Source organism: Pituophis catenifer, unplaced genomic scaffold (assembly GCF_029215685.1).
Source record: "Pituophis catenifer annectens isolate HBS135680 unplaced genomic scaffold, rPitCat1.0.hap2 SCAF_3, whole genome shotgun sequence".
Classification (NCBI taxonomy): domain Eukaryota; kingdom Metazoa; phylum Chordata; class Lepidosauria; order Squamata; family Colubridae; genus Pituophis; species Pituophis catenifer.
The window spans coordinates 164,806,552-164,831,785 of NW_027256883.1; the positions used below are offsets into that span (position 1 = coordinate 164,806,552).

Here is a 25,234-nt window from a genome sequence, read left to right on the forward strand (position 1 = left end):
GACCCTCTCCAAGTGCTTAATTTTCAGAAGAGGATGCTCAAACAAGTCATTGCTCTAACGAATTTGGCTCTTATTACTCATTTGGGGGGGAAATGGATTTGGCGTTCTACTGACTTAGTCCAGGGAGAAGTGTCAAGAATACATATTTCAGCATTCATGAAAAGAGATGGAAAAATATATTTGCGGGACGCTTTTCTCTGTCAAGCATATAAACCCCACCTCAGCCACACAGTTTGGTGATGACTGCATAAAGTCACGCTGTGTTCTTAGGTAGAAAGACATGACTTTTTTTTCACTGGAAAGAATATTCTGAAGATGTGTCATCACAATATAGTGAAAGAAAGAAAAATGCAGCTGTGGATCAAATTCCTGCATTCAAACTGTAACATAGGGTAAGAGCCTGAGCAAATGCTTTTCTCAAGAGACATTTTTAATTTCTCAGCCTATCCGATATTTTAGTAGTTTGCTCTTTTAAAGCAATGATCCAGAGACATCAGCAGCTCTGACGTTACTTCTTCCAGGATGTCTGGAAAGGAATATTTTGAGACAACTCCTTCTGCAGTGTCAAAAGGAATAATGTTCACAAAGAGTACTTCACAGAACTCCCCCCCCCCCCACACACACACACAAAATCCATCAGTCAGCTTTCAAGAATAACTCTACTAAAAGCTAGAGGAAAGAGGTCTTCCAGTTTGTACCAAAACATCTGAAAAGGCAAGCCAGTGACCTTGAATAAAATGTTCTTTTAAAAGTGCACAGCTTTCTTCGTTGCAGATCAGAAGGGAAAACATATCACTGGGAACTGTAGTGGTATCATCCCCATATCTTTTGTGACATTGAGGTCTTGCACACTGAGTTTTCAACTGGCAGATCCATCACAAATGACAACGGGTTCAGATCCTCTGGTGTTAAAACTTGTTGTCCAATAATCTACATTTGTAAAACCTTTGGAAGAAAAACAATAACACCAGATTATTATGATTTATTATTGGATGCTATTGGAGGTGATGGTGCCCTGAAACATCCCATTGTTCTATTTCCATGGTATGCAAGTACTTCAACAAGCTTCCTTGCCAGTGTCCAGAATGGGACAACTCATCATGGCCAGTTCAGCATGGGACAACTTGGTGAGGGCAGCTGAGGGAGAGCCGGGCAGGCAAACAAGCAACTAAGCAGAGTGGAGAGCGATGGCGGCAGCTGCAAGTTTCCCACCAGAGGGAGACCCAGGTGAGTGGGCACGCAAGCAGGTGGACAGAGCAGAGTGGTGATGGCTGGGGGCTTCCCATTTTCACACACACCCACCGCTGCTGCTGCACCAAGATCCAGGCCATTCAGAGTTCAGGGTATGAGGCAGCAGCAGCAGTGTTCAGGCGGTCGGTGGGAGGAACAGCCAGGAGGTGGCAGAGAGAAGGCACATCCCATTTTCACACTCAACCGCCACAGGCTGTTCAGTAGCAGCCGCAGTGGGAGATGTGAAAATGGGACATTACCCAACCTCCAACACCTCTCCCCCACTTATCCTGCCCACTACCACTGAACGGTCCAAACACTGCTGCCGCTGCCAAATTCCCCCGAACTCTGAAAGGCCTAGAGCTCATCGCAGCGGCAGGGGATTTGAAAATGGGAAGCCTCCAGCCATTGCTACTGCCATTCTGCACTCTGCCCACCTGCTCACTTACCTGCCCATCTCTCTCTCTGATGGGAAGCCCCTAGTCGCTGCCGCTCTGATCTCTGCCCACCTACTAAGCTCTATCTTTAGCTGCCTGCAAGAAGTTGGTCCCATGGCGAATTAGCCACATTGAGTTGTCCTGCAATGAGTTGGTGGCAATGAGTTGGCGGAGGCAACTTGGTGGTGGTAAACTGGCCATGCTGAGTTGGCTGTGCCGAGTTATCCTAGACCCACCAGTATCTTACATGAAGTAAATTATCCATATATATGTTCTGGTCTTAGCAATATGATATAGCTTAGAGAAAATCAATTTGTTAAGGCTTAAGCAACATTTCTTTGGAAGTATAAAAAAATTACTTCAGCATATGTCTTCATATGAACTATTTCATTAAGTGGCCTCAATAAAACAGACCTAATAGTCTCAAGAGTCCACTTCAAAACTCTACAAACATCAGTACATCCATGACACCGCTAGAGAGCATGAGGTTACCCCAACTCAGCCCAAAGCTGTGAGACCCCAACATTCTTGTATGAGATTTTGAGGATAAAAATTCATGTAATTTTAAAAGAAGAATGGATGGTCATTGCCTGAAAAGGTTGCCCACCCTTTGCCTGCCTGACTCTTGCTATGTTCCAATATAATGTTTATACATAAGCAGTTCTACATTCTCTTCTTTGAACTGTGGTGATCAATCAAGTTTGGTCTGGCCTAGCCTTGTACAACAATGAAGCAACATTATTTACTAAATTGTAGCCTTCCCATAAACAGCACTTTGACTTTTGGCTGCTGCAATAGACTCAACACAAACTTCCTATAATGCCAAATGCAGTTTTCTAGGGTAGAAAGCCAATTTAGAAGACCACATAGTATATACAGAGTTCATGTTTTTTTCCCAATAGATAGGGTGTGGAATATATTTTCTCTATTACTGCATTATAAAGTTTAAAGCATTTAGTAGGGCAAAATGTCAGGAGCTACAAATCAGGGCTTGCTTTTTTTCCAGCAGTAACAGTTAACTGCAGCTAGTTGCTGTTTGTAGGATAAACTCCTATTGCTGTATCAATTCTCACCAATATCTCCAGCTTCCAGCTCTACCATCAATGTCTTGCAGTGTTCTCTGCACAAGAGAGATGGAATAACATATAAGTTGAGCTGACCACTTCCTACCACAAAGGTGTTCTGCAGTCTGTATGTCTGAAAAATAAAAAAAGAAGGACTGTTCATTTTATTATCACCCAGAAACCTTTATAGTTTTACTGGAAAGAAAATAAAAAACATAAAATTGAATTCAAAGAAACTGAAGGCATAGATAATGATTTCTTCTCTAGAGCTCCTCTGCAACATCAAACCAGAGCCAAAAAAAGTCGGACCCCATAACCATCTCTCAAGGATCTTGTCAACCAAGCAGATCTAAAGCTTGATGCTACCCAGTGACATTGGCATAGCAAAATCTGCAAAATGGCAGGTATAATGTTGCAATCAGAGCACCATCCCTTTTCTATATGCATGTGGCAATACACACCAAATTTGTTGCCCCATTGCGTATCTGATAGGTTTGAATAGAAGCAGCAAATGCTCAGCAACATTACATCTGTCTTGAAGAGCTGGCTATTTGTTGGGTTTCAGTTATGTTTGTTCATTTTCAACCACTTTTCAACTCACAAGAAAAAAGAGCAGCCCCGCATTGAAATCTTCTTCCTATTGCTATAACCAACTGGACTAAAGACCATTCCTCTCTCCTCACAGAGGACAGGATAAATAACACTTTAGTGAAAAAGAAGAACAGAACTGTCTGCCCTGAAGGTGACAAAGTCTTCTGCCCTCTCTGGGCAGCCATTTCCTTCCCAATCAACCCTTTTAGAACAATGTTAGCACTAAGAACGTATCTTCCTTTTCTCTCGATATCTTTCTACCTCACATCTTTTTTTGTTTCTTAATCTGAGGGCATGAGGCCTTTTAGTTTTTCTACTGCATAAACCATGATCAGAGCCTTTTAAATATAAATATAGAATACAAATGCTTTTAGAAAAAGTCATTCTTTTTTCAGCCTAATGTTCCTGGTGTAAATGTAAAAAGAAGTTCAGAAATATTTTAACACTAAACACACCGACCTTATCTTGAAGCCGTGGATGGTGGATGAGGAAACAGCTTTTTAGAGAAATGTCCTTTGGAAACAGCAGCGAAGAGAAGATGGGAAAAATCTCTTGCAGAATCTGAGATTTATTCTGAGGGCTTTGCCTATGGGACATTTTAGAGAATAAGCAAGACAGCAGGCACCTCACAATGGCATTGCTACTGAGTTCTAAACCATTTCAAAACAGTCATTGTTTGCCATCCTAAGGGGCTATCTGGCTTAACTTAACATATATGTCACGAAAGCACACACACAGTCACACACAAATCAGATGTCAATGTGGGGATATGAGCATTTGGATTAGAAAGTGAGCCTTCTTTAGCTAATTTTAGATAATCTACATTCTCCAAGAAAATAATATAGGCAAGGAATCAGGAGACTGGTATTATCTAAGATCAGATATAATCTTAAAGTTTCTGTCTGAAGGGGGAAAAAATCACACTTATTATCAAATTAAACTCTGAAGAAGTAAAACAAAGAAAGGCGTCACCTAGTCCAGCATTAACTAAAGCCACATGGGAAAGGCTTTGGGAATCCTAACTTACTCATCATTCTAGGAAAATGGAGGGCAGGGAAACATGAGAAATCCCAGTGTGGAGACTTGTCATGATTCATACTGAGATACTGTGCACCCAAACTGTCCATCATAAGTTCATAAAAAAATACAGCATTGGATGATAGGGAACACTGTATTTCACAAATAGGGAATGCCCAGATATGACTCAAAGCATCAACCATTACGGTCCTGCAATATTTATGTAAAAACCACATTCTTCCAACCCATTGCCAGAGAGCATGTCCACTGGAAGATTCAAAAATATGAAGGGAAAAACCTGGTGTACAAGGTAACAAGGAATTTAATCTTGAACTGAACTTTCAAACAAGCACAGATTTGCAAAAGGCTTCTCAGCCTTTTGCAGTGGAATTTAGGATCCTGCAAGAACTTGATGGGATTCCGGCAGGGGTGGGGGTGAAATCAAGGGGGGGGAATTGAATGCTGTCAATCTTTTATCAGTAGAGCTCTGCCTTTTGATTAGGGTTCTACAACTTTTTTAAAAAAATTAAGAGCTTCCACAGCCAGGGAAAAAAATGAAAACTCCAGCTTTGGGTTAATAAACTATATAAAGGGACACTTCATAGACTGGAAACAATAAAATAAATTCACTCAAGGGCAGATTAAAGATGTAAAGCCCTACGGGGGAAATGGAAATTCAGAGAAGAAATATCCCTTTTCCTTTTTCAAGAACTTTTTGTTGTTTTCAAAAAAATTGGGGGTGAGGAAGAGAAAGATTGAAATATTTCATTTGAAATTCTACATAACATGATTATGTTAAGAATGATGTTGGTTACTGATTGAAAACTGTCACATTAAATCAAAAAACATACTAACATGTAAAATATTACATAAGCTTGTAATATGCACCGCTAAGCCTTCGGTTTTCAAAAGCCCATCAAAATTTTTAAAAAAATATTTTTTGAACCTGCCAATGACAATAGTAGTCCAGTAATTAATACCTCTGTGCACAATTTGCAAATTATTTGGAAAACGTTCTTTAGTCTTATATGGGAACAAAGGGGGAATTAAAAAATGGCAGCCATATGCAATCACAGGTCACATCTGAGAGAGAGAGGGAGGGAGGGAGGGAGGGAGGGAGGGAGAGGGAGAGAGAGAGAAAAACCCTTGAGCACAAGTACAGTACTTCTCTGCCATCAGCTAAAGAAGCTATGTCCTTTTCCAAACTTGAAAAAAATATATTGCTCTTGAAATAACTGACTAAGTAAAGAAACATTTAAAACAGTAGCATCTTTTTGCAAGCTCGTGGACAGGTGCAGTGTCTGTAGATGTCCCACACATTTTTCCGTATCATTTTCAAGAGTACACAACCCTACCAATTAACTAACATTTCTTTTGGCAAAATGCATATGCTGCATCTTGATTCCTTACTTTTTTTTTCCTCCACGTTTGTTTGTTTTTTTGAAAAATGGCACTTTCAGTATCTGGCTAATGGGATAGGAACATCTCATCCGTGTCCCATCTGGTTCTTAGTTCTCCTACTATTTTAACTCTGTGTTGTTTTAATCTTTTCATCTTTCAACTACTTTTACTTGTTTTATAACCTGCAAGCCACCCAGATTCACCTTGTAAAGAAGATGGGCAACATAAAAATAAATAAATAAATGAATAAATAAATAACCAACCAACCAACCAACCAACCAACCAACCAACCAACCAACCAACTCACAGGTTCCCCAAAGAAGTATTTGCAAAACTGCAATAATGATAGCTACTTTCCAGTTATTAGAATTCAAAATTGATTGAAGACAACATCTAGTCATAGCAGTTAAAGTAGAGCAGAGCACACAAAACACTTTTTATCTAGTACCATCACTTTCCAACTTCTGCTGGAATAAAACAACCCCATTCAGCATTCTGTACGGAAGAAACATCCAAAATCTTGTATATTTTGTCTATGCACTGCCCATCCCAAACCAATTGTTCCATGCACAGAACACTTTGTACAACCACACTTCATAGTTATAATAGATATTAAAAATTAAGCACTGTATATGTTTTAATTTCTCCAAAAATTCCTTTTAAAAAATAGAACTTTTTTTCAAAGTTTCCAGAATTTTTGCATTTCTTCGACAGACTTGAATCCTGAAATCATTTAAACAGTGCAGTAAATGTTTACTGGAACCTATTGGTAAGGGAGCAGTGTTCTATGTTGTAAACAGGAGTCAAAGGTTTTTGCACGGCCTCCAATCTACACAGATAGAGCACGATCCACTATCCCTCCATAGGTGGGCATACTGTCATAGTGCAGTTTACAGGCTTCATGGTCACCTCTAATCCAAAAGATCAAAAAGCAATTGTTATATATTATTCGGTAGCCCTTAGCGGCCACATAAGCTTAGTATAGCCTCTAAAATATGAGTTTTTCCTGAATAAGAGGAAACAATCATGTTGTTGACTTTGATAGCCTACTACTAGTACGTAATTCAATTCCCTTTTTTTAAAAAATCTGCATATTGACAGGAGCACTTCTCCATTTCAATCAAGAAAGATAATTCAAAGAAGAAAGAAGAAAATTATGGGGATAGCAACCGTACCTCTTTTCTAGTGCTGCACCTCATCCCTACTCCTTGCTCTTCAGGGCTCCTGAAAGTTGCATCACTGAATGTCAGCTGGGGCTACTGTTGAGCTAGTGCTAGAGAGGCAGGGAACCTCTAACAGCTCAAACTCACCAGAAAACAGGAAATGGAGCTTGCTGCTTGGAAGGGCTGCTCCATAACTCAGCTGCCTCCTCTTGTATCACAAAATTTGTCAATTCAGGGTAGAGGGACTGAAAATGTTTCATTTCAGCATAAGAACGATACTGTCCTGTCTGATGAGAAAAGGATGACATTAATTTTATTAAAAGTCTTTTCATATGTCCAAGAGGTTTGCCACCATCTGCCAGGTCCCGCCATACTATTAAGTTACCTTGATCAAGAGAGGCTGCCCTTGCAGCTGCCTGACGTCCGATAGCTGCGTAACGTCAATTGGAGCAACAAGAGTTTTCATGGAGCAGCAGCAAGAACACTTGGCAGTTAGAGACATATTCCGTCTACAGTCTAAGCCCCACCACTCTGGACATTCTTTGGAAAGGAAGGAGAGAAGAGATGTATGAACTTCATTCAAAATTTCAATTTTAAGCAAATAGCAACCAATTCCAATCATTAGCAGTTCATTTCTAAACCGGCTGTGGAATATTAAGTGATTACTGAAAATTTCCAAGGCTAATTCATGAAGGAAAAAAAATTTAAACTCAATATGGGCCACATCAGAAATAGTCCAGGTGCCATATTTCATAATCTACTTTCCAGAAACTCTTAGAACTTGGTAACATCTGATAATGTTGGATCCATGATTAAGACAGATAAATACTTACATTTTTGATAATCAAATGTAAAACTGAAGAGTGTAGCTTAACTACATGCAAAATACATTTAGGCATTATGGCTATTCCTAATCAATTTAATTAGAGCAATAATAATTACACCAGTACAATGAAATTACAACACTTAACAATTCTTTGGAGAAATCCTTTCGTTTGACTAAAGTGGCTTAGCTCAAGTGGCCTTGTTGTGATACTGCACAACAACCCAAGATAAATAACGTTTTATCTTTTAATGGTCCAATGTTTTGTTAATAATAGGGTACTTAAGTAACTCATTCAGCACAGACCATCTCTGTATATTAGGAAAATTATTTCTAATAATTTGCAAGAAGATACTAATAATATCCAGAACTATATTTAAAAAGAGAGAGGAAAGAAGCCTATTATTCTTTGGGGAAAGATTTCTTTTCTCACATCATAACATCACAATAGCTAATTCTTTCCAGCTTGTTAATCTGAATTCTTGATGTACTATTACTGGATATATGCTAAAACAATCATAATACGATTTGTTTGGAAAAGATACGTTAAAATTATTTCAAAAGGATAGCTGATCATAACCTTGCATTTCTCTGAAAGATAATATTTTTCAAAAGAGTTTCATTATGCCTTTCTGAAAAAGACGTCTTTTCTATTCATCATACATAGCTTTAATAAAAAAAGAGATTAGTAAAACTATTTAACAAGGCTATGGATAGCAAGTGTCTAAAGACTTATCTTCTATGACAAATTTCAGCCTCTGTTGCAATTTCTATTATAGTCTAAGTGCATGCTAGGGCCAAACAATGGAAATCCATGATAAAAAAAGACCATTAAATTGTTTCTGAACTGTTAATCTCTGAAAAGTGTTTCAAAATTTTTATTCGGTTTGTTTGGCTATAGTTTAAACTACGTATTTCATTTGGATAATTCAGAGTTATTGTTATTGGGATAATAGCCAAGTAGAATTGAAAACAGGCATTTATTTATTTTAAAAAATAGTCTGAATTTTATTGTTGAGAGGCGGCAACCTTCCCAAAAAGTGTAGTAGAAAAGGAAGGTCTTGTTAGAATTCGGGCAGATGGGAAAGGGGTGACGGAAAAATAATGGTCTGAGCAAAGAAAATGTAACTACAGAAATACACAAGGGAAATGAATTGGACCTTTATAAAACTAGTCTTCTATTTTTCCAATTACACTCCTGCATTCCTTTTAGATTATCACTTTGCCCAGGCACACTCAAGGGTTATTTCAGTTTTCAGTGTAGCATGCTTTGTATATGAACAGGTCACAGATATTTAGAAAAGTACCAATATTGCTTCATGGTATAATTAAAATAGAGCATTAAAATGTACAATTGGAAAATAAATTATTCTTGGCTAAAGTCATGGGATGATAAAGGACCACCAACGAAGAGTGAATTTTTCCCTCATTCTATTAATCACACAAAGTTCAATCATTCTAATTGTTGTACAACTACGGATTTTCATTATTCTAAAATATTGGTTCTATAACATACACCTGCAAAAATATCAGCACATAGATATATTTTATATCCAGCAATTAGAGTTGAAGATGTTGGGGCTTTTAGAACTGTGGCTTTTCTCTCCATCATTCTAGATTGTATGAGTTTCAAACTTTGCCTGGGTGGGGTATCTTTAGCCTCCAGATGTCTAATTTCCAATAGACTCAATCAACTTGGCCAACAGGAGGGAGGTTAAAAGTTGCAGTTCAGCAACATCTGGAGGGTCACAGGTTCCCCACCCTTGTCTAGACTTTGAAGGACAAAAAGTGAGAGAAGAAGCACATTCTGCATGGATAAAGACAGCCTTTCTCCCACCCTCCCCAGTCTAGACATTACTGACTTTAACATCACTCTAGTGTTTTAAGTATTTAGCATCCCTCATTGTGATTAAGGTACAATTTTGATTTGTCATCATAGCATTTTTCATCCTGTACAACATCTGTAGTTACCAAAGCAACTTCCTTCCTTATCTTTTCTGTTGTAGCTGATCTTGTTTAAGTATCCTATAAAGGATAAATAATAAACCTGCTTGATCCTTCAGAAAACTATTTAGCTTAAAAATATAAGTCTGATAAATAAAATAACAAAAACACTAGCAAAAGTGCTTAGACTTATATACCGCTTCGTAATGTTTTACAGCCCTCTCTAAGCAGTTTACAAAGTCAGCATATTGCCCCCCCAAAATCTGTATCCTCATTTTACCAACCTTGGAAGGATTGAAGTGAGTCAATTTTCACTGGTCAGAATCGAACTTCTAGCATCAGCAAAATTAGCCTGCAATATTGCATTCTAACCATTGTTCCACCACAGCTGTTTAAGTACTCTATAGTGCAGAGTTCTCCAATCTTTCTGGCTTTGCAGATTGGTGGAGTGGGAGAGGGATGGTTCTGCACAAGCTTGCGCCCACCACTTCCGTGGCCCAGTTCCGAACAGCTGAAGGCTTGGTAGTGGGCCACGATCCAAGGGTTTGGGGGGGGCGAGGCTGGTCTAGAGTATTTAAAAATTAAATGCTCTATTAATCCTCTAATTAAATACTCCATTCTATACTACCTTGACTGTGTTTCTACAAAGCGTACATTTCATTTTTATATACTCCTGAAGTTTAGCAAAGTAAAATTTATATCTACCTATCTTCATACCTGAATTTCACCCTGAATTTCATTGCTTAGGACCTGGGTACCTACAAGACCGCCTCCTGCCACCGGTAGCCTCTCACCGGCCAGTACGCTCCCACAGAGAGGGGCTCCTCAGGGTGCCGTCAGTCAGTGTCGACTGGTGGCCCCCAGGGGGAGAGCCTTCTCTGTGGGGGCACCTGCCCTTTGGAACGAGCTCCCCCCGGAGATACGGAGGATCCCAGATTTACGCACTTTCCGCCGTGCCCTCAGACTTTTTTATTCCAACAAGCTGGGCTGGCCTAACTCTTTTAATTGCTTAATTTTAATTTGTTTTTAAAAATGGGGTGTTTTAATTAGTATGGGCCAAATTTGTTTAATATGTTTTCAATTGTTTTTAAATTTTATATTGTATGTGTTTTATCTTTGGCTGTTCACAGCCCTGAGTCCTTCGGGAGAAGGGCGGTATATAAATCCAAATAAACTAAACTAAACTAAACTAAACCCTTAATTTCCAGAATATTATTGGGTTTTTCCATGACATGTCAATGCTAGTAAATCTTGCTTTCTTTCAATTGTCTATTTGACACAAATTTCCACTCCCCTCTATTACTTTCTAGCTAGTTCTGTCCATTGGAGACTGGACTATGCTAACGGGGATTTCAGTTTTGTTCATATTTGTTTTTTCAATTAATTCTGCTTGAAATGTTTTTTATATGTGATCTCAGGACTCCCAATAAAAAAGGTAAAAAGGTAGGATATGCATATATTGATTATTTAAATGTAAATCATGTAATTATATCTGACTAAGCAAGAAAATGGGAAAAATAAAAGATTGTGAGAGCAGTTCACTAAGGATAAGAGCAGAAAAATGTGTTCCAAGAGACTGTGTGCTACAGTGTAAAGTGTAAAAAGCTTGTTTCCTGAAAAGATGCCTATAGTTGATTAGGTGACAGCTTCCTGCTGAAGAATCTGAGAGTGTAAGAGGAACGTGAGGCACTTAGACTCCAGGATGTGAAAGAACAGGAGAGTTAATGGGAATCTAAGAATACATATGAATCTTTGCGTAGATTTTTAAAATAATTGCTGAATGGCAATGTTTCAAATTAATTTTTTTTTTCAAGCTTTCAGTGTCAGCCTGGTACATTAACAACACGCAAATGTTCTAAATTCTTAACATGAAATTAACAATATAATTGGAAAAGATTTGAGATTTTCCAAAGTCACAACTGATTTTTTATGACAACCAAAATCTATGAATAGAAATAGAAAATGGAAATCTTGCAAGAAACCTTAAAGAATGAACTGGAATACCCCATTTTTAAAAATTGGATGATTAATTTTAAACAATATTACATTTTTATCCTGTCATCTTAAGATGCAATTACTTAAATATGTTTAACAAAAATTGGCTTTTAGTTCTGTATCTTTGAACTTTAACAGGAACCACTGAAAGATCCCACTGCTCAAGGTGATTGAGGTGTGCTAAATGTGGCTGATTTTGCTCTAGAACCGGGGTCTCCAAACTTGGCAACTTTAAGACTTGTGGACTTCAACGTCCAGAATTTTCCAGCCAGCATGTCCAGAAGTCTTAAAGGACCCCTGCCCTAGGCCAGATAACAATATTGCTCATGTATACACTAAACAAGCCATAACTGGCAATTCTGTACAAATCCTAGGCAAATGCTCTTATCACAGCAATAAAATTCATTCTAAACCAACGTAATTCCATATGGCTTACATCTTGCTACACATTTGCTTAAGTAAAGTCAACTTTAGAACTTTTCTGTACATTAGGAATTGAATAAGCCCAATAATTCCATGATTACACCACATGTTTTCCAAAGATTGGCTCATAGTTCAATCACCCAAGCAGCAGAAACTGTAATATGTATCCCACCCTGCACAGCTTCGGTAACAGTCCACACTTTTTCTTGGCATGACTAGGTGCAAATGTTATGCTGCAGAGGGTCTTTCCATGCCAAATTGTTTTCTTACTTCCAGAGAAGAAACATTTGCTGCTAGAAAATGGAACCAATATTCCCCATGTATGTTGCTGAACAAACGCGGCACAAGGATACACTAAGACAGTACAAGCAGGAAAGACTCTCTCTAGCTAAGTTCAGCTCCTGGGTAGCAAGGGCCTACTAAACTTAGTTTTTTGAGAACAGCCAAGGTCTGCTGGGTGCCATAAGGATTATAAACACAGAGCCTCCAGCGATAAGACTAGACTGCAACAATTTGAACTGCTCTAAAAATGCCAAAGAAATTTTGCAAACAAGCTCTATTAGCCATGCTGTGCTTTTGTCATCTTCAATTCAGTCATTGCTCTGCGTTTAATATATATCAATAGATAATACTTTAGTCATAAAATTTAAACATTATTATAATGTGTAGAGTAATTATTCTGCCAAAAGAAATGGTGTGTTAAAAATTATCTGTCAGTGAGAAAAATTATTCAGACTCACTGCAAAAGTAGAACACATTTCTTGCCTTCATTAAACATAACTAACGCAAATTTTGCAAAATCAACACACATCATCTCAGTCATTTCACTAGTCCATGAAGATATAAATCATGGGTGTCAAACATCACGTGACGTATTGTGACATTTTTCCCCTTTGCAGAACCGGGGTGGGCATGGCCTGCGCATGATGCATTCGGTCCGCGGGCTGCCAGTTTATACCCGATACAAATTCTTCACTTTGGAGAATTGCAAAATGACTGACTCAGCAAACTAACAAGGTTCACTAAACTGAGAAGAAATGTGAGCTGCTGACTCGGTTAACCTGAGGGACAGTCCTTTTTATTGATTATGTGCCACTAAGTTGGTGCCAACTCTTAGTGACCACATAGAATTTTCTTAATGACAATCTATCCCTAACCCAGTTCTTCAGGTCTTCCAACAACATAGTCATCACCACTGTTAAGAGAAGAATGTCAACAAGTTGAATTTGATGCTCCTGGTATTGCCATTCAGATGAACAGGTGTTAAAGTCATTTAGTAGCTATAGCAGATACTAACTTGTGTGTTATTTAATAACACAATAAAAACACATTATAGGTTTAATTATAGGTTTAAAAAAGAAACAACTTAGAACTAAGGAGAAATTTCCTGACAGTTAGAACAATTAATAAGTGGAACAACTTGCCTGCAGAAGTTGTGAATGCTCCAACACTGGAAATTTTTAAGATGTAGGATAACCATTTGTCTGAAGTGGTATAGGGTTTCCTGCCTGGGCAGGGGGTTGGACTAGAAGACCTCCAAGGTTCCTTCCAACTCTGTTATTCTATTCTATTCTATTCTATTCTATTCTATTCTATTCTATTCTATTCTATTCTATTCTATTCTATTCTATTCTATTCTATTCTATTCTATTCTATTCTATTCTATTCTATTCTATTCTATTCTATTCTATTCTATTCTATTCGTACAAACTGTCTCAGGCTCCATTCTTGCTTTAAGCTCTTAAAATTTTAGACAAAGGCTAGAAATTCAATATATAAGGCCAGACATGAGGAGTTAATTAAAACCACAACATTCTTAAATATCAATTTCGAAAGTCATAAGAGTTTAGTACTGTTAGCCTCAAATCACCTCAGCTGGTAAGAACAGCAGTCATGGTTCACTGCAAACTAGATGCAAAATGGCATTTTTTTTGCCACACAGATGTCTTTTAGATGCTTACAATGCTTATCATTCTGAAGCAATGAATGAAGGAAAACTTCATCCCTTAGGCTGGCAAACCTACTCATTTCCATGCCAAAATTAGCAATCATATTCCATGAATTCATATCTTTAAAAAAACTTCCTTTTATGGTCAGAATAGAGTTATTTTGACCCCTAAATCTGGAACAGGTACGTCAGCAAAGGGCAACAAAAGAATACAGAGGGACTGTAATAACTTTAAGGAAAGCAGATTTGCCTATGCTTTTCGGAAATCATATCTTTTTTCTATTTTTCAAGCTATTTTTCATAGTGAAATGTTGCAAATGTATTTTCAAATCTCAACTACGAAAGAAAACTTGTGAAGTGGTTAAGAACAGCTTAATAAGCTATTACAGAATGTTCAACTGGTGATTGCAAAACTGCTACAAATTTTAGAGTAAGTCTCATCTCAACTAAACACTACACAGCAATCCTTATTTTAGAATAAGGTGGACAGTATTCCAAAGAATCACTCATGTAGAATCATCTATAAACCTGATAAAAACATTAAAATTATCCTAAATGCAAAAAAGAAGAGCTTTCAGCTTTCCAGATTCCCACAATAATGTGTCTGCTGTCAGAAATTACAAGCAAACAATTCTCCTGCTGAACAACTGCCAAAGTATGTTAAAAAGAACCTGCACCGCCCATCTTTAAAAGGGCAGGCTGTCCATGAAAAACTAGGTCCCAACACATGTGTCTGTTATTAGGTTCCAGATTATAAGAAGAAGAAGGGCTGTTTACAATAAAATTCAGCAGGTTTGGCAGCATTTTAAACCCTGATGATAGCTCTGAGGCATTGGGCTATAGTTTACACCGGAGTGGTGGAAGGATGCTGCAGCTGGATTATGCAAGAGGACAACATCCTCTTGGGGCAATATTATTTCCTGGTGGGTCTTAGAAAGAACGTATTCATTTGCAATGGGAATCTCTGTGCATGCTCTAGAGCAGACCTAACTGAGATCATCCAAATGGATTTAGTAGGAAAAGGCCCTGGAAACTGGCTGAAAGTCAAACACCTAAGGCTAAAGGCAGCTGCCAAAGACAGAGATTATTGCTGGAAACTTTTCCAGCTAAATGGATACTGACTCCACCCTTGCTCATAAATTAGGGTTTGTAAGTATTGTTTAAAAGTTCTAAAATGCAAAACAAAAAAGCAAAAAAAGCAAAAACAAACAAAAACAAAAACCATTCTTAACTCCTCTCACACCACAATCCTTCAGATTTAAGTTACAGCTCACTGCCCACAAGGAACTCTGCTCGTGAGCCAACGTAAATGCTTCATTGGCACTTTCCCACATCTTTTTAAAACAGACGCCTCTAAAAATATCTGAACCTCTTTTGTTAGGAGCCAAAGTTATTTTTCACCTGACAATTCCTGTTCCACATTTTCCAAACAATTTCATTGAGGTAGGTGCATACATGTCAAAATACATAATTAATTCTCAGTTGTATTGCTGTATCAGAGCAATTCAATGATATTGCTGGCATATGTTCTTAAGGGACACGTTCAAACTCTAGAGCCATATTTTAAAGTTTAAATTAAGCCCTCAAACAAATCTACTTCTCTTTGGGATTTATAAAATTAGCAATATACTGTATACATTACTTAAATATATTTAAATATGGAAAGATGGGCCTTTCCCCCCCCCCCCCATAAACAAGAGAGAACTGAACTACAACTTGTAGTTCTGATTCTGACACCTTGAATGAATTAGACTAACCATGCTTTTCATAAGCAGTTTTGGATGATGACACACATTTTTGATTCCAGACCACTGAGCTTTCAACACTTTTGATGGGTTATTCAAAGATAATGACAATATAACAAATTAAAAGTAGGGCAAAGGGAGCTCCCATTTCAGGCATTACACAATCTTGCCTTTTTTTCTAGCTTGATCGCAACCCAAATATTAATGGCAAAAAATCAACAGCATTTGTGGTAGATGTGAAATGACTTCTCACATGCTGTTTCTTTCAAAGATGGTTGCAATGCTAATTGCACATAATGCTAATTTATAAAGAAACTTCTGAGAAGCTCATAGTATGAAAATGGAGAACAATAATTTAATTTCCATTTCACAGAAACATGGATAACTGAAGGCAGTAAAAGACCTGGTAATCCATCAAATCTGCTCTTTGAGTTTGTTTTTTGCTTTCTTGTTAATTTATACATTTTAATTATTATTTTTATTTATCTTTTCAATTTTTGTCAGATGATGGACATGTGTTTATCCAAACAAGCTCAAACTCTGCAGATGACTGACCCTTGGAAGTTGGTTCCAAGCTTCTACTAATCGGTTTGTGAAATAATGCTTTCTAACTTACTTTTGAATTTCCCTCCTGTCAGTTTGAAGTTATGCCCCCATGTTCTTGATTTTTGCTTCAAACAGAGTTAAAACACTCTGGTCTTTTGTAAAGTATCTTGGTGATGGATAACAGAAGACTTTGCCAGTGGGGGAACAGCACAATGGAAGTGGCTGATTGAGTAATAACAGATCCCACCTTCCCCCACTCTGCCCCCCCCCCCATGTGTCTTTGGTTTTAATGTTTAATTTTAACTTTTTACATTCTAACTTAAATGTAACTGTAAACTGCCCAGAGTTACCCTATGGTAAGATAGGCAGCCAATGAATTTTATAAATAAATAAAATGATTTGTGGCAGAGAACCAAGAAATATCTATGAAAAGCTGAGGCAGCAGGTTTTTCCTCTATTAACCTCTTCATTTATTTGTATCACTATGTATTCCAGCACACTCTAGGAGGAGATTTTTCAGATAACATATAAGGAAAAGAGCTGCATACGCCTATGGTAAGAATGCTGTTCAATAAAGAGTGAGTGAACCCTTGAGACAACCTGAAAATGTCCTTTAACATACAGAAGTAGGCATCATCCCTGATCTCACTTCTCATATAACAATATCAAGGGGGGGGGGAGAAATTATTTCTAATCAAAACACAAGTTATTTGAAAGAATAGTCAATATGGGCTGCAATTCTTGATATGCTGCTAATGTCCCAATGAACAAAAAAGACTTCCTTCCAAGGCATGATAAAATAAAATTAGATTTTAAATGCCATATGTTACATATACAGTAACATGGGTAACAGAATCTGAGTGTTATAAAATGATTGAATGAAAAGTGATAGGCAGGTCCTGTCCCTTCAAGCAGCCAAGTCTTACAATTTTTCAAACTGTCCTTTTCCCCCTCAAAATTGCTCTTTTACTTCAGTTCAATCCTTTATTACAATCACTGACAACAATACCATAAATCAACAGCAGACAAAAGAGAATAAAACAGTATAACATAGTTGCCCTTTTAGCAGCTGCTTCTGTGAAATTCCAGATACACCCTACCTTTCTAAGTAAACCGCTAGAACTGTACCGTGTAAATTCAATTCTTCTGTTTTCATGTACCAGATAATCTCCCCTTTAAAGACTTGGATGCATTTATCATTGATACATTTAGAGCAGGGGTATCAAACTCACATTGTCACAGCGGCGTCACATGACATACTGTTGACTTTTTTCCCCCTTTGCTAAAACGGGTGCGGGCATGGCCAGCATGTGACACATCCAGCTTGCGGGCCACAAGTTTGACAACCCTGATTTAGAAAGTTGCTCCAGAAATAGAAACTATGAAACCACTTAGGCTATGTTTTCTGGAGCAAAAGATACAAACCAGAATCTGATGTTGTTGTTGTTTTTATTGCTATGAACATCCAACAGTCCATAGAAATGGCACTATGATACATAGAACATGATCCTATCAAATGAATCACTAAGAGCAAGAATCTTCTATTTTTATCATTAATTTATTATTTAAATAGCCAATTCCTAGGAATAATTTTTTCTCTGATTATGTGTAAATGCAACATTTTAAAATGATAATGTTTCTATTTATCCTAATTGAGAAGGCACTTCAGTGGTAATGACTTTTCAACTATGTATTCAATTCAGACAGCTTTACCTATGTTTGTATTACACCTTGGTTGTTTATTATATCAGTGTTACACTTTCTAAGAAAGGAAAACTGTTGACTAATTTATTTCAAGTTTTTTTTTAACAGTGCCTTCCTTGTATATTTCAATTAATGAAAAGTAAATCACCTACTCCCCTGTGCAATTAATTAATTAATTAATTGGACAGATTCGCTTTCTAGATCCTTTGACTTAACTGTTAACAGTCCAACTACAAACAAAATTTTGCCAAGTGGTAAATAGCGTATCAGCTCTCTAAAATTAACCTGTTTATATGTATTCGTAAACAGTTACAACAGTGATCATATAATTTACTCATATATATAAAAACAAGACTGGTAAAATACCAAGTTTTCCAGGACTTGAAAACTTGATAAAATTGCTGGGAAAATTAATTTATTTTTCTTCTGAGCAGACATGCCAAAGTAATTTTTTAAAATTTAATGAGTAAAACATTTCGGGAAAAGCTAGTCTCTCAATCATAGTGACACCCACCAGGAAAAAAAAAAGTAGGAATTGTGCTTTGAAATAGGCTAGAGAGCAGCAGAAGATTACAGGAAAAGTGGGAAATAAAGAAACTGCCAAATCAAGTCTTCCAAGTTTTTGAATAAAGACTGAGTACAAAATATTAGAAATTTAACCTTTTTAAAATTATTTCTTTTCTAAAACATCCTGTATAAACTGGACCAGAAATGGCGTAAGTATAAATTCTGCATAGGTTTTGAGAGATACAAATTCATTTCATTGATAGGTTTTACTCATCAAAAATGCAGAACTGAATTAATCTAGTTACTGATCAATGAGTCAATGCACTTAAATATATATATCTTCAAAATGAACCTTTTAAGATCAATCAGGAAGTAGTTTTAGCATAAGGAAAAATACCTTAATAGATTGCCATAGTGTCACTAGAGCTAATTTGTTAAGTTTTGTTACAAAAATAAGAGTGGAACCAAGGTGTTTACTGCAAGCAGATTTGACTTATTCTTTTTCTTTTCACAAAAAGCAGGATGCAGTGTTATTTTAAAAATAAAGAACCGAATAGCGGTTTTTATTTATGTCATCTGCATTTATCATACGTAAAGCACTTAGCTGTTTTAATTTAATGATGAAATAAATGCTTAGATCCTTACTCTCCAGCATGTATTTCTTGGTAATGGGTAATGGCAGCAACCGGATATGATGAAAGAGGGAACCCCATGGATGGGTTTTGGTGAGTGTGTTTTCAGATGGTGAAAGTGTATATGGCTGGATCATGAAGTATGCCGTTAGTAAAACTACTCCCAGGGTAACCAATCCCTGCAAGAGAAGAGAAGAATAAGATCATTAGTATTACTAATTCCATCTAACATTACTCCCATGCAATAAGCATGATAGTACAAATGACTGATGATGTAAATTTTTATCTGAGAGACTCTCGAACTTTGGGGTCAGGGGTCACTGGGGATCATTATGGGAGGAAGGTCACAGGGTTTGTTGCCTTGTTTATTTTCAAACCTGATCAGTGAGGTCAGCAAGCAAAATGGGGTCGTTGCCAAAAGCTCACTTTGGCTTACCACCCAGATTTGTCTTGGCAAGTTGACTGCAAGCTTCAATGGCAGGAGCACATTGTGTATCAAAACACAATTTTGCTTTTGCTCCTTGTTTTACCTATGAAATCCACAGTAGTTTCGCAACTTTTGAGATACTCTCTGATATTAACAAGTCACTAATAAAAATAAGTAATATATTTATTTGGGATCCAATCCTAACACGAATAAAATCTTTAGTTTTATTCACAGGAAAAGAGCGGTTGCACAAATTAACATCATTATACCTTAAAATCTGAGAAGCATGGATCTAATCACATCTACGGACATTTCATCCTATGGAGATTTCAAATTGCAGTACAAGTAGTCCTCAATTTACAACAGTTTGTTTAGTGACCGTTTAAAGTTAGGTCACTGAAAAAAGTGACTTATGACCATTTTGCATACTTATAACCGTTGTAGCATCTCCATGGTCATGTGATTTACATTTGGATCCTTGGCAACTGATTCATATTTATGACGGTTGCAGTGTCCCGGGGTCATGTGACCATCTTTTGCGACCTTCTGACAAGCAAAGTCAATGGGGAAGCCAGATTCACTTAACAAAAGCATTATTGATTTAACAACTGCAGTGATTCATTTAACAAATATGGCAAGAAAAGTCATAAAGTGGGACAAAACTCACTTAGCAAATTTCTCACTTAGCAACATAAATTCTGGGCTCAATTGTGGTCTTAAGTCAAGGACTACCTGTACACTTTGTACAAGAACATGGAGAATCCAAAACTGTATTACCTTATAGAGAACCATTAATAGAGGAAAGCGTGGGGGTCCTCTTTGTGGTTCATTTTTTTCCAAGAGTTGTTTGATGAATTTCTCAATGGCCTTTTCAGACATACCACACTGGTAACCTGTCTGTCTCACCAAGTCAATAGTCTCCGAAAGTTTATCATAAATACTGAGTTCACTAGTCGAAAGCTCCATGTCTTCTGATGAAAAATCCTATTAGGAAAAATTCAATACAATTAAGAAACTATTCCAGTGCCTCAAGGAAGGTGACAGAAGACAGTAGGTTTTTTCTAACATGCCTGCCAATCTGATTGTTTGAGTAGCAAGTCTAGTTCATTCAATATAATATAATATAATTCATTCAATATAATATAATATAATTAATGGAATCAAGGTATCAGCATTGAGATTCTTGGAATAAAGTCATTTTATTCATCTCAGTAAACCACAAACAGATACTATCAAGCAACAATTGTGTGTTCTCTTTTGTTTATACTAAACAGAATTGGCAGATCAAGAATTGCTGTAACTCTCTAAAGTTTCTGGAGTGGTACTGCAGCTATTTCATGCCTATGAATAACAGTTGACAAAGAACAAAGAACAGAAATGGGATGTTGTATTTATCAAATACAATCAAGAAATAATCAAATGTAGGAGTCAGGACTTCAGAATGCAAAGCAATTTCACTATTGCAAAAGCAATGGTTTATATGCTTGCAACTTAACAAACATAGATATGAACCACACTATCTCTGGTCAATGAATACTCAAACCATGAAAATGAAGAAAATGTCTTAATGTTATACAATAAAATGTTTCAAACAAAGTGCCATTTACTAAAACTCAGTCACTGCTTCTTTTACCATGAGATACTGCTCTATTTATGGTACTCAGCAATATAATACCAAGAGCAGCCCATACTTGCACAACAGAAAATCTGATAACATGTTTTCGGAGAAGAGAAAATATTTAGAACATTAAATCCTTCTTAAAGGACTCTTCAAGGTCCTGGTGTCTGATAACACCATGCAATCATGAACTGGAATAAAATAACATTATTTCTATGAATGGAAAAAGACCCAAAATGTCTGGAGATCAACAGGAGGGAACACTATGCTAATATATACAGCATCATTATTTAAAGATGTTTTCATCATTGTTTTAATCTTCTAACCTTCTGTTACCCATATGATGCTGAGTAGATAAGAGACAGGATATCTACCCCCAACCCCCATTTGTACAAATAATCAGCACCTGCATAATTCCCAGCGAAAGGGAAATGCACAGAGAAATAAAATTCCACATGCTTTTGTCAATGTCTATTTACTTTTACAAAATGCATTAATACAATATTTTCCTCATTTAAGATATGTGCTATTTATGGATATCAAATAACATAGACACAACTTGTGTGACTTCTGCAAGTGTGATTGTTTTCTGAGAGAAAAACATCACAACAGGAGCAACGTTTTATGTGGATATATATTCAAGCATCACTTACAGTACAAATGTATTGAACTCTGAAAGGTGTTTCAGATATGGCAGGGGAGTAAAAGATAAGTGTACATATACACCACTTGGCATGATGTTGGTCCACAAGACTATATACTTCCTCTAACCTCCTTTCCTATGCAAATGTCTAATGAAACAAAATGGTTTTCTAAATACAGTTAATAGCAATCATTTCTGCAAAATGCACAATGAGTGGTTGTTGTGGGGAAAATAGGAGAGGCTATTATGTATATCTTAAGCTCTTGAATGAAAGATGGGAGATAAATTTAATAAAATAAATAACGGTAGACTTTTGTTGCAACCATGTTGCTTACTTAAAAAGACTGAAAAATGACAAAAAAAGAGCTTCACTTTATTCAGCTTCTATAACAGCTCTGAGCACCACAGCAAGTGCTGGAATAGAAAACAGATATAGAAGACATACTTAGAGCATTTAATATTAAATTATCTGATTATTTCACAATAAAACTCAGGCACTTGACTGCTCCTTGTGGAAAATAGTACAGAATAGGTGTACATACACACCCACACCCACACCCACACACTGTTGGACTTTATTGACCTTTTGCCAAAATTAGGCAAAAGGCTTCTCACTGCCAGATTTTTTTTAATGTCAGCTGCTATTGATGCTCATAAAGAGTTTTTGATTATGTTAAATATATTCAAAATGCCAACAAGACATTCAGTGCTATTTCATATATCACGAGACACTGTCAAAAAGACCAACTGGAATGCAAAACTTTACAGAACAGAATGACACTGAGGTATAATCCATAGATTACAATAAATCCATGTTACCATAATGTTCTTTGTTGGAGTCCTGGAACATACAGTCGTACTGTACTATCTGAATGCACTAACTTAAATAACTTAACCTCAGGATCAAGAATTTAATTATGGTAGATATTAAAGGGAGTACTTTATTTAAAAAAAAATCTCTATGCACCTGTCCGTCCATCCATCCATCCATCCATCCATCCTAGTGCTAAGTAACATCACATTAAGGGGGAAAGCCTTGTAAACATCACATAAGGAGAAATCCTTGTAAAATTCAACTTCATGATTTCCATCATTACCTACCTAATGATATAGAACTTTCCTCAATTACATGACACTGTTCAAAAAAAAACAAAAAACATCCTCATCCCTCAAAGCACCTTTCCAGCACGGAATACAACCAGGTCAGAAGCCTCTGACATGAATCTACGGCAAATCCTTTCTGAGACTTACAGTCACCCTACTGGCAGTCAATGGTAAAAAGGGCTTGTGTTTCTCCATCCCACCCTGGTTCTCTTTTGCTTTCTACCGCCACAAAGAAGCAATCTTGAAAAGTGTCTGCTTCGGAAGGCAACCCCTATATAACCTCATATGGGGAGGGCTCATTCCCAGGAGGCGCGTATACGGGCTTGCAGGCTGCCCTATAATTCATCTGGCCACAAGTAGAAAGTAGCCAGGAGTCCTCCAAAAGCCATTCGAGTTGCCCTTTCAAACACGCCCACTACCACCCTCCTGGCCTCGCGCTGGTCCGGCGACTTGTTTCTCGCTCCCCCCCCCCACCCTCCCATCACCTCCAGGGATTCCTCCACCCCACCCACCCCTCTCAAGAGATGCAATCTGCAAATATCATTCCCCACCCCAGCGGCAGCCTCGGTCCAAGTTTGGCGGTGCCTCTCCCGCTTCTCGACAGCGCGAACGCCTTCTCACCCCATGAACCGCCCCGGGCGGGTCGAGTCTCCTGGATTCAACATGGACCCGAGAGGCCCCTCCGAGCGAATCTCCAGCCGATACACTCCGGGCTTCCTGCTTCCGGAGTCGGGAGGAGCGTGGCTTCATATTCGCAGCTGCACATTCGCCTCAGTAGCTCCCCGTTCGGCCCTGTCTTCAAAGCACGACGGATTAAAAAGTTAAAAAAAAAAAAAAGACTTTTCCTTTCCTAACTGGCAAAGGAAAAGTCTCTTTTTTTTTTTTGCTTTTTAATCAGTCGCGCGTACAGCACTCTCGAGATAGCCGTCCTTGCAATAATGAGCCCTTAAATTGGCAGCTTTTTTTCTGCCCACCACAAACAACATTGTAGCTTCCTGTCTCCAGAAAATGGGGTTTAGGTAAACCATTAAAGCCGGTGCATCCCGTGCACACAATTTGTATCGGAAGTCCACCTGCTTAACTGAGCATAAGTTTCTAGTACCCAGCGAGGCTGATACGATTCAATTCAATTCAATTCAAACCTTTATTGTCAGAGTACAACATGTGTACAATGAGATTGGCTGAGTCTCCTTTCGTGCACTCACTCCACCCCAATACAACTCACAGTGAAAGACAGTAAAAGAAAAAAAAAATCCCTAACCCAGTGAATCCTACTAACAAACACACAATCCTACTGCACCATGTGAACTTATTGCACATCACACCGATCCCGAAAGTCAATCGTACTATGTTGTTGTAAAGTTATTTTCCATTCAGAAGCCTGACAGCGCAGGGATAGGTTGGAAAGGAAGTGGAAGTAACAAAGGCAAAGTAACTTCAAGAGGTAAATGCTTTTTCAGATGAGTGACAAAACTCAAAATATCCAGAACTTCGCTGCATCCCAATGCACAGAGAAAAGCTAAGAAAGCCATGTTCATTTAAGATCATCATTGCAAAACAGATGACAAAATTAAAAAGAAAAATGACAGAATTAAGGTCTTGGAAATATCTTCAATAGTTCCCACATCTAACTTTTTAAAATGTAGTCCCAAGGTAAATGCATCTTTGTTCATCGAGTGCCAGCAAAAGGCTGAATAAAGTGGCTTTGCTTTTAAAAGCAACCAAATGAGTCCGAGGTAGCTGCTTTTAGGGATGAAAAGCTTTAGCATCAATAAATCCCAAATCCTTCCCTGTTATACCATATAGGATTAAATAAAATATTAAAATGCACCATTTTTCTTCCCATTCTTTGAAACCCTCTACAAATAATTTTAACACTTCCCAGCACATTTTTAAAATCGAAATCAAATATACTAATAGACAATATGACAATGCCACAGCTGCTTTATCCTAAATTCTAATTCTGTACACTGCTTCATGGATAATAGATTTCCATTTAGTCACTTTCTTTAAAGCCTTGATTTGTTTGTTTTCTTTATAATTTGGGGATCTTGAATTTCTTCACTGTAAACTTTCCATTGAAAGCCTTAACAGCCTAGAATAGCAAGTCAGTATGGCACACAGGTTAAAGTGGTTGGTTGGATAACAATTGAATCAGGGGTGAAATCCAGAGGTGGGTTTCAGCAGGTTCTGGCCAATTCTGGAGAACCGGTAGCAGAAATTTTGAGTAGTTCGGAGAACCAGTAGTAAAAATTCTGACTGGCCCTGCCCT

At 37.5% G+C, this 25,234-nt stretch overlaps 1 protein-coding gene across 2 annotated transcripts; it reads right to left on the minus strand.

Moving 5' to 3' along the window:
- Positions 1-360: 360 nt before the first annotated feature.
- Positions 361-23,644, minus strand: CUNH6orf89 (chromosome unknown C6orf89 homolog). Of its 2 annotated transcripts, none has more exons than XM_070941472.1 (8): positions 23,584-23,644; positions 20,375-20,581; positions 19,184-19,349; positions 7,289-7,443; positions 7,051-7,190; positions 3,782-3,908; positions 2,741-2,864; positions 361-945 (listed from the first exon to the last, which is right to left on the minus strand). In XM_070941472.1, exons 2-8 carry the CDS (start codon positions 20,561-20,563, stop codon positions 860-862), a joined length of 987 nt encoding a protein of 328 aa, XP_070797573.1. In that variant the 5' UTR covers positions 20,564-20,581; positions 23,584-23,644; the 3' UTR covers positions 361-859. The 2 variants fall into 2 exon arrangements, with proteins under 2 accessions (XP_070797573.1, XP_070797571.1); XM_070941470.1 differs by lacking the exon at positions 23,584-23,644 and adding an exon at positions 23,514-23,574.
- Positions 23,645-25,234: the final 1,590 nt, after the last annotated feature.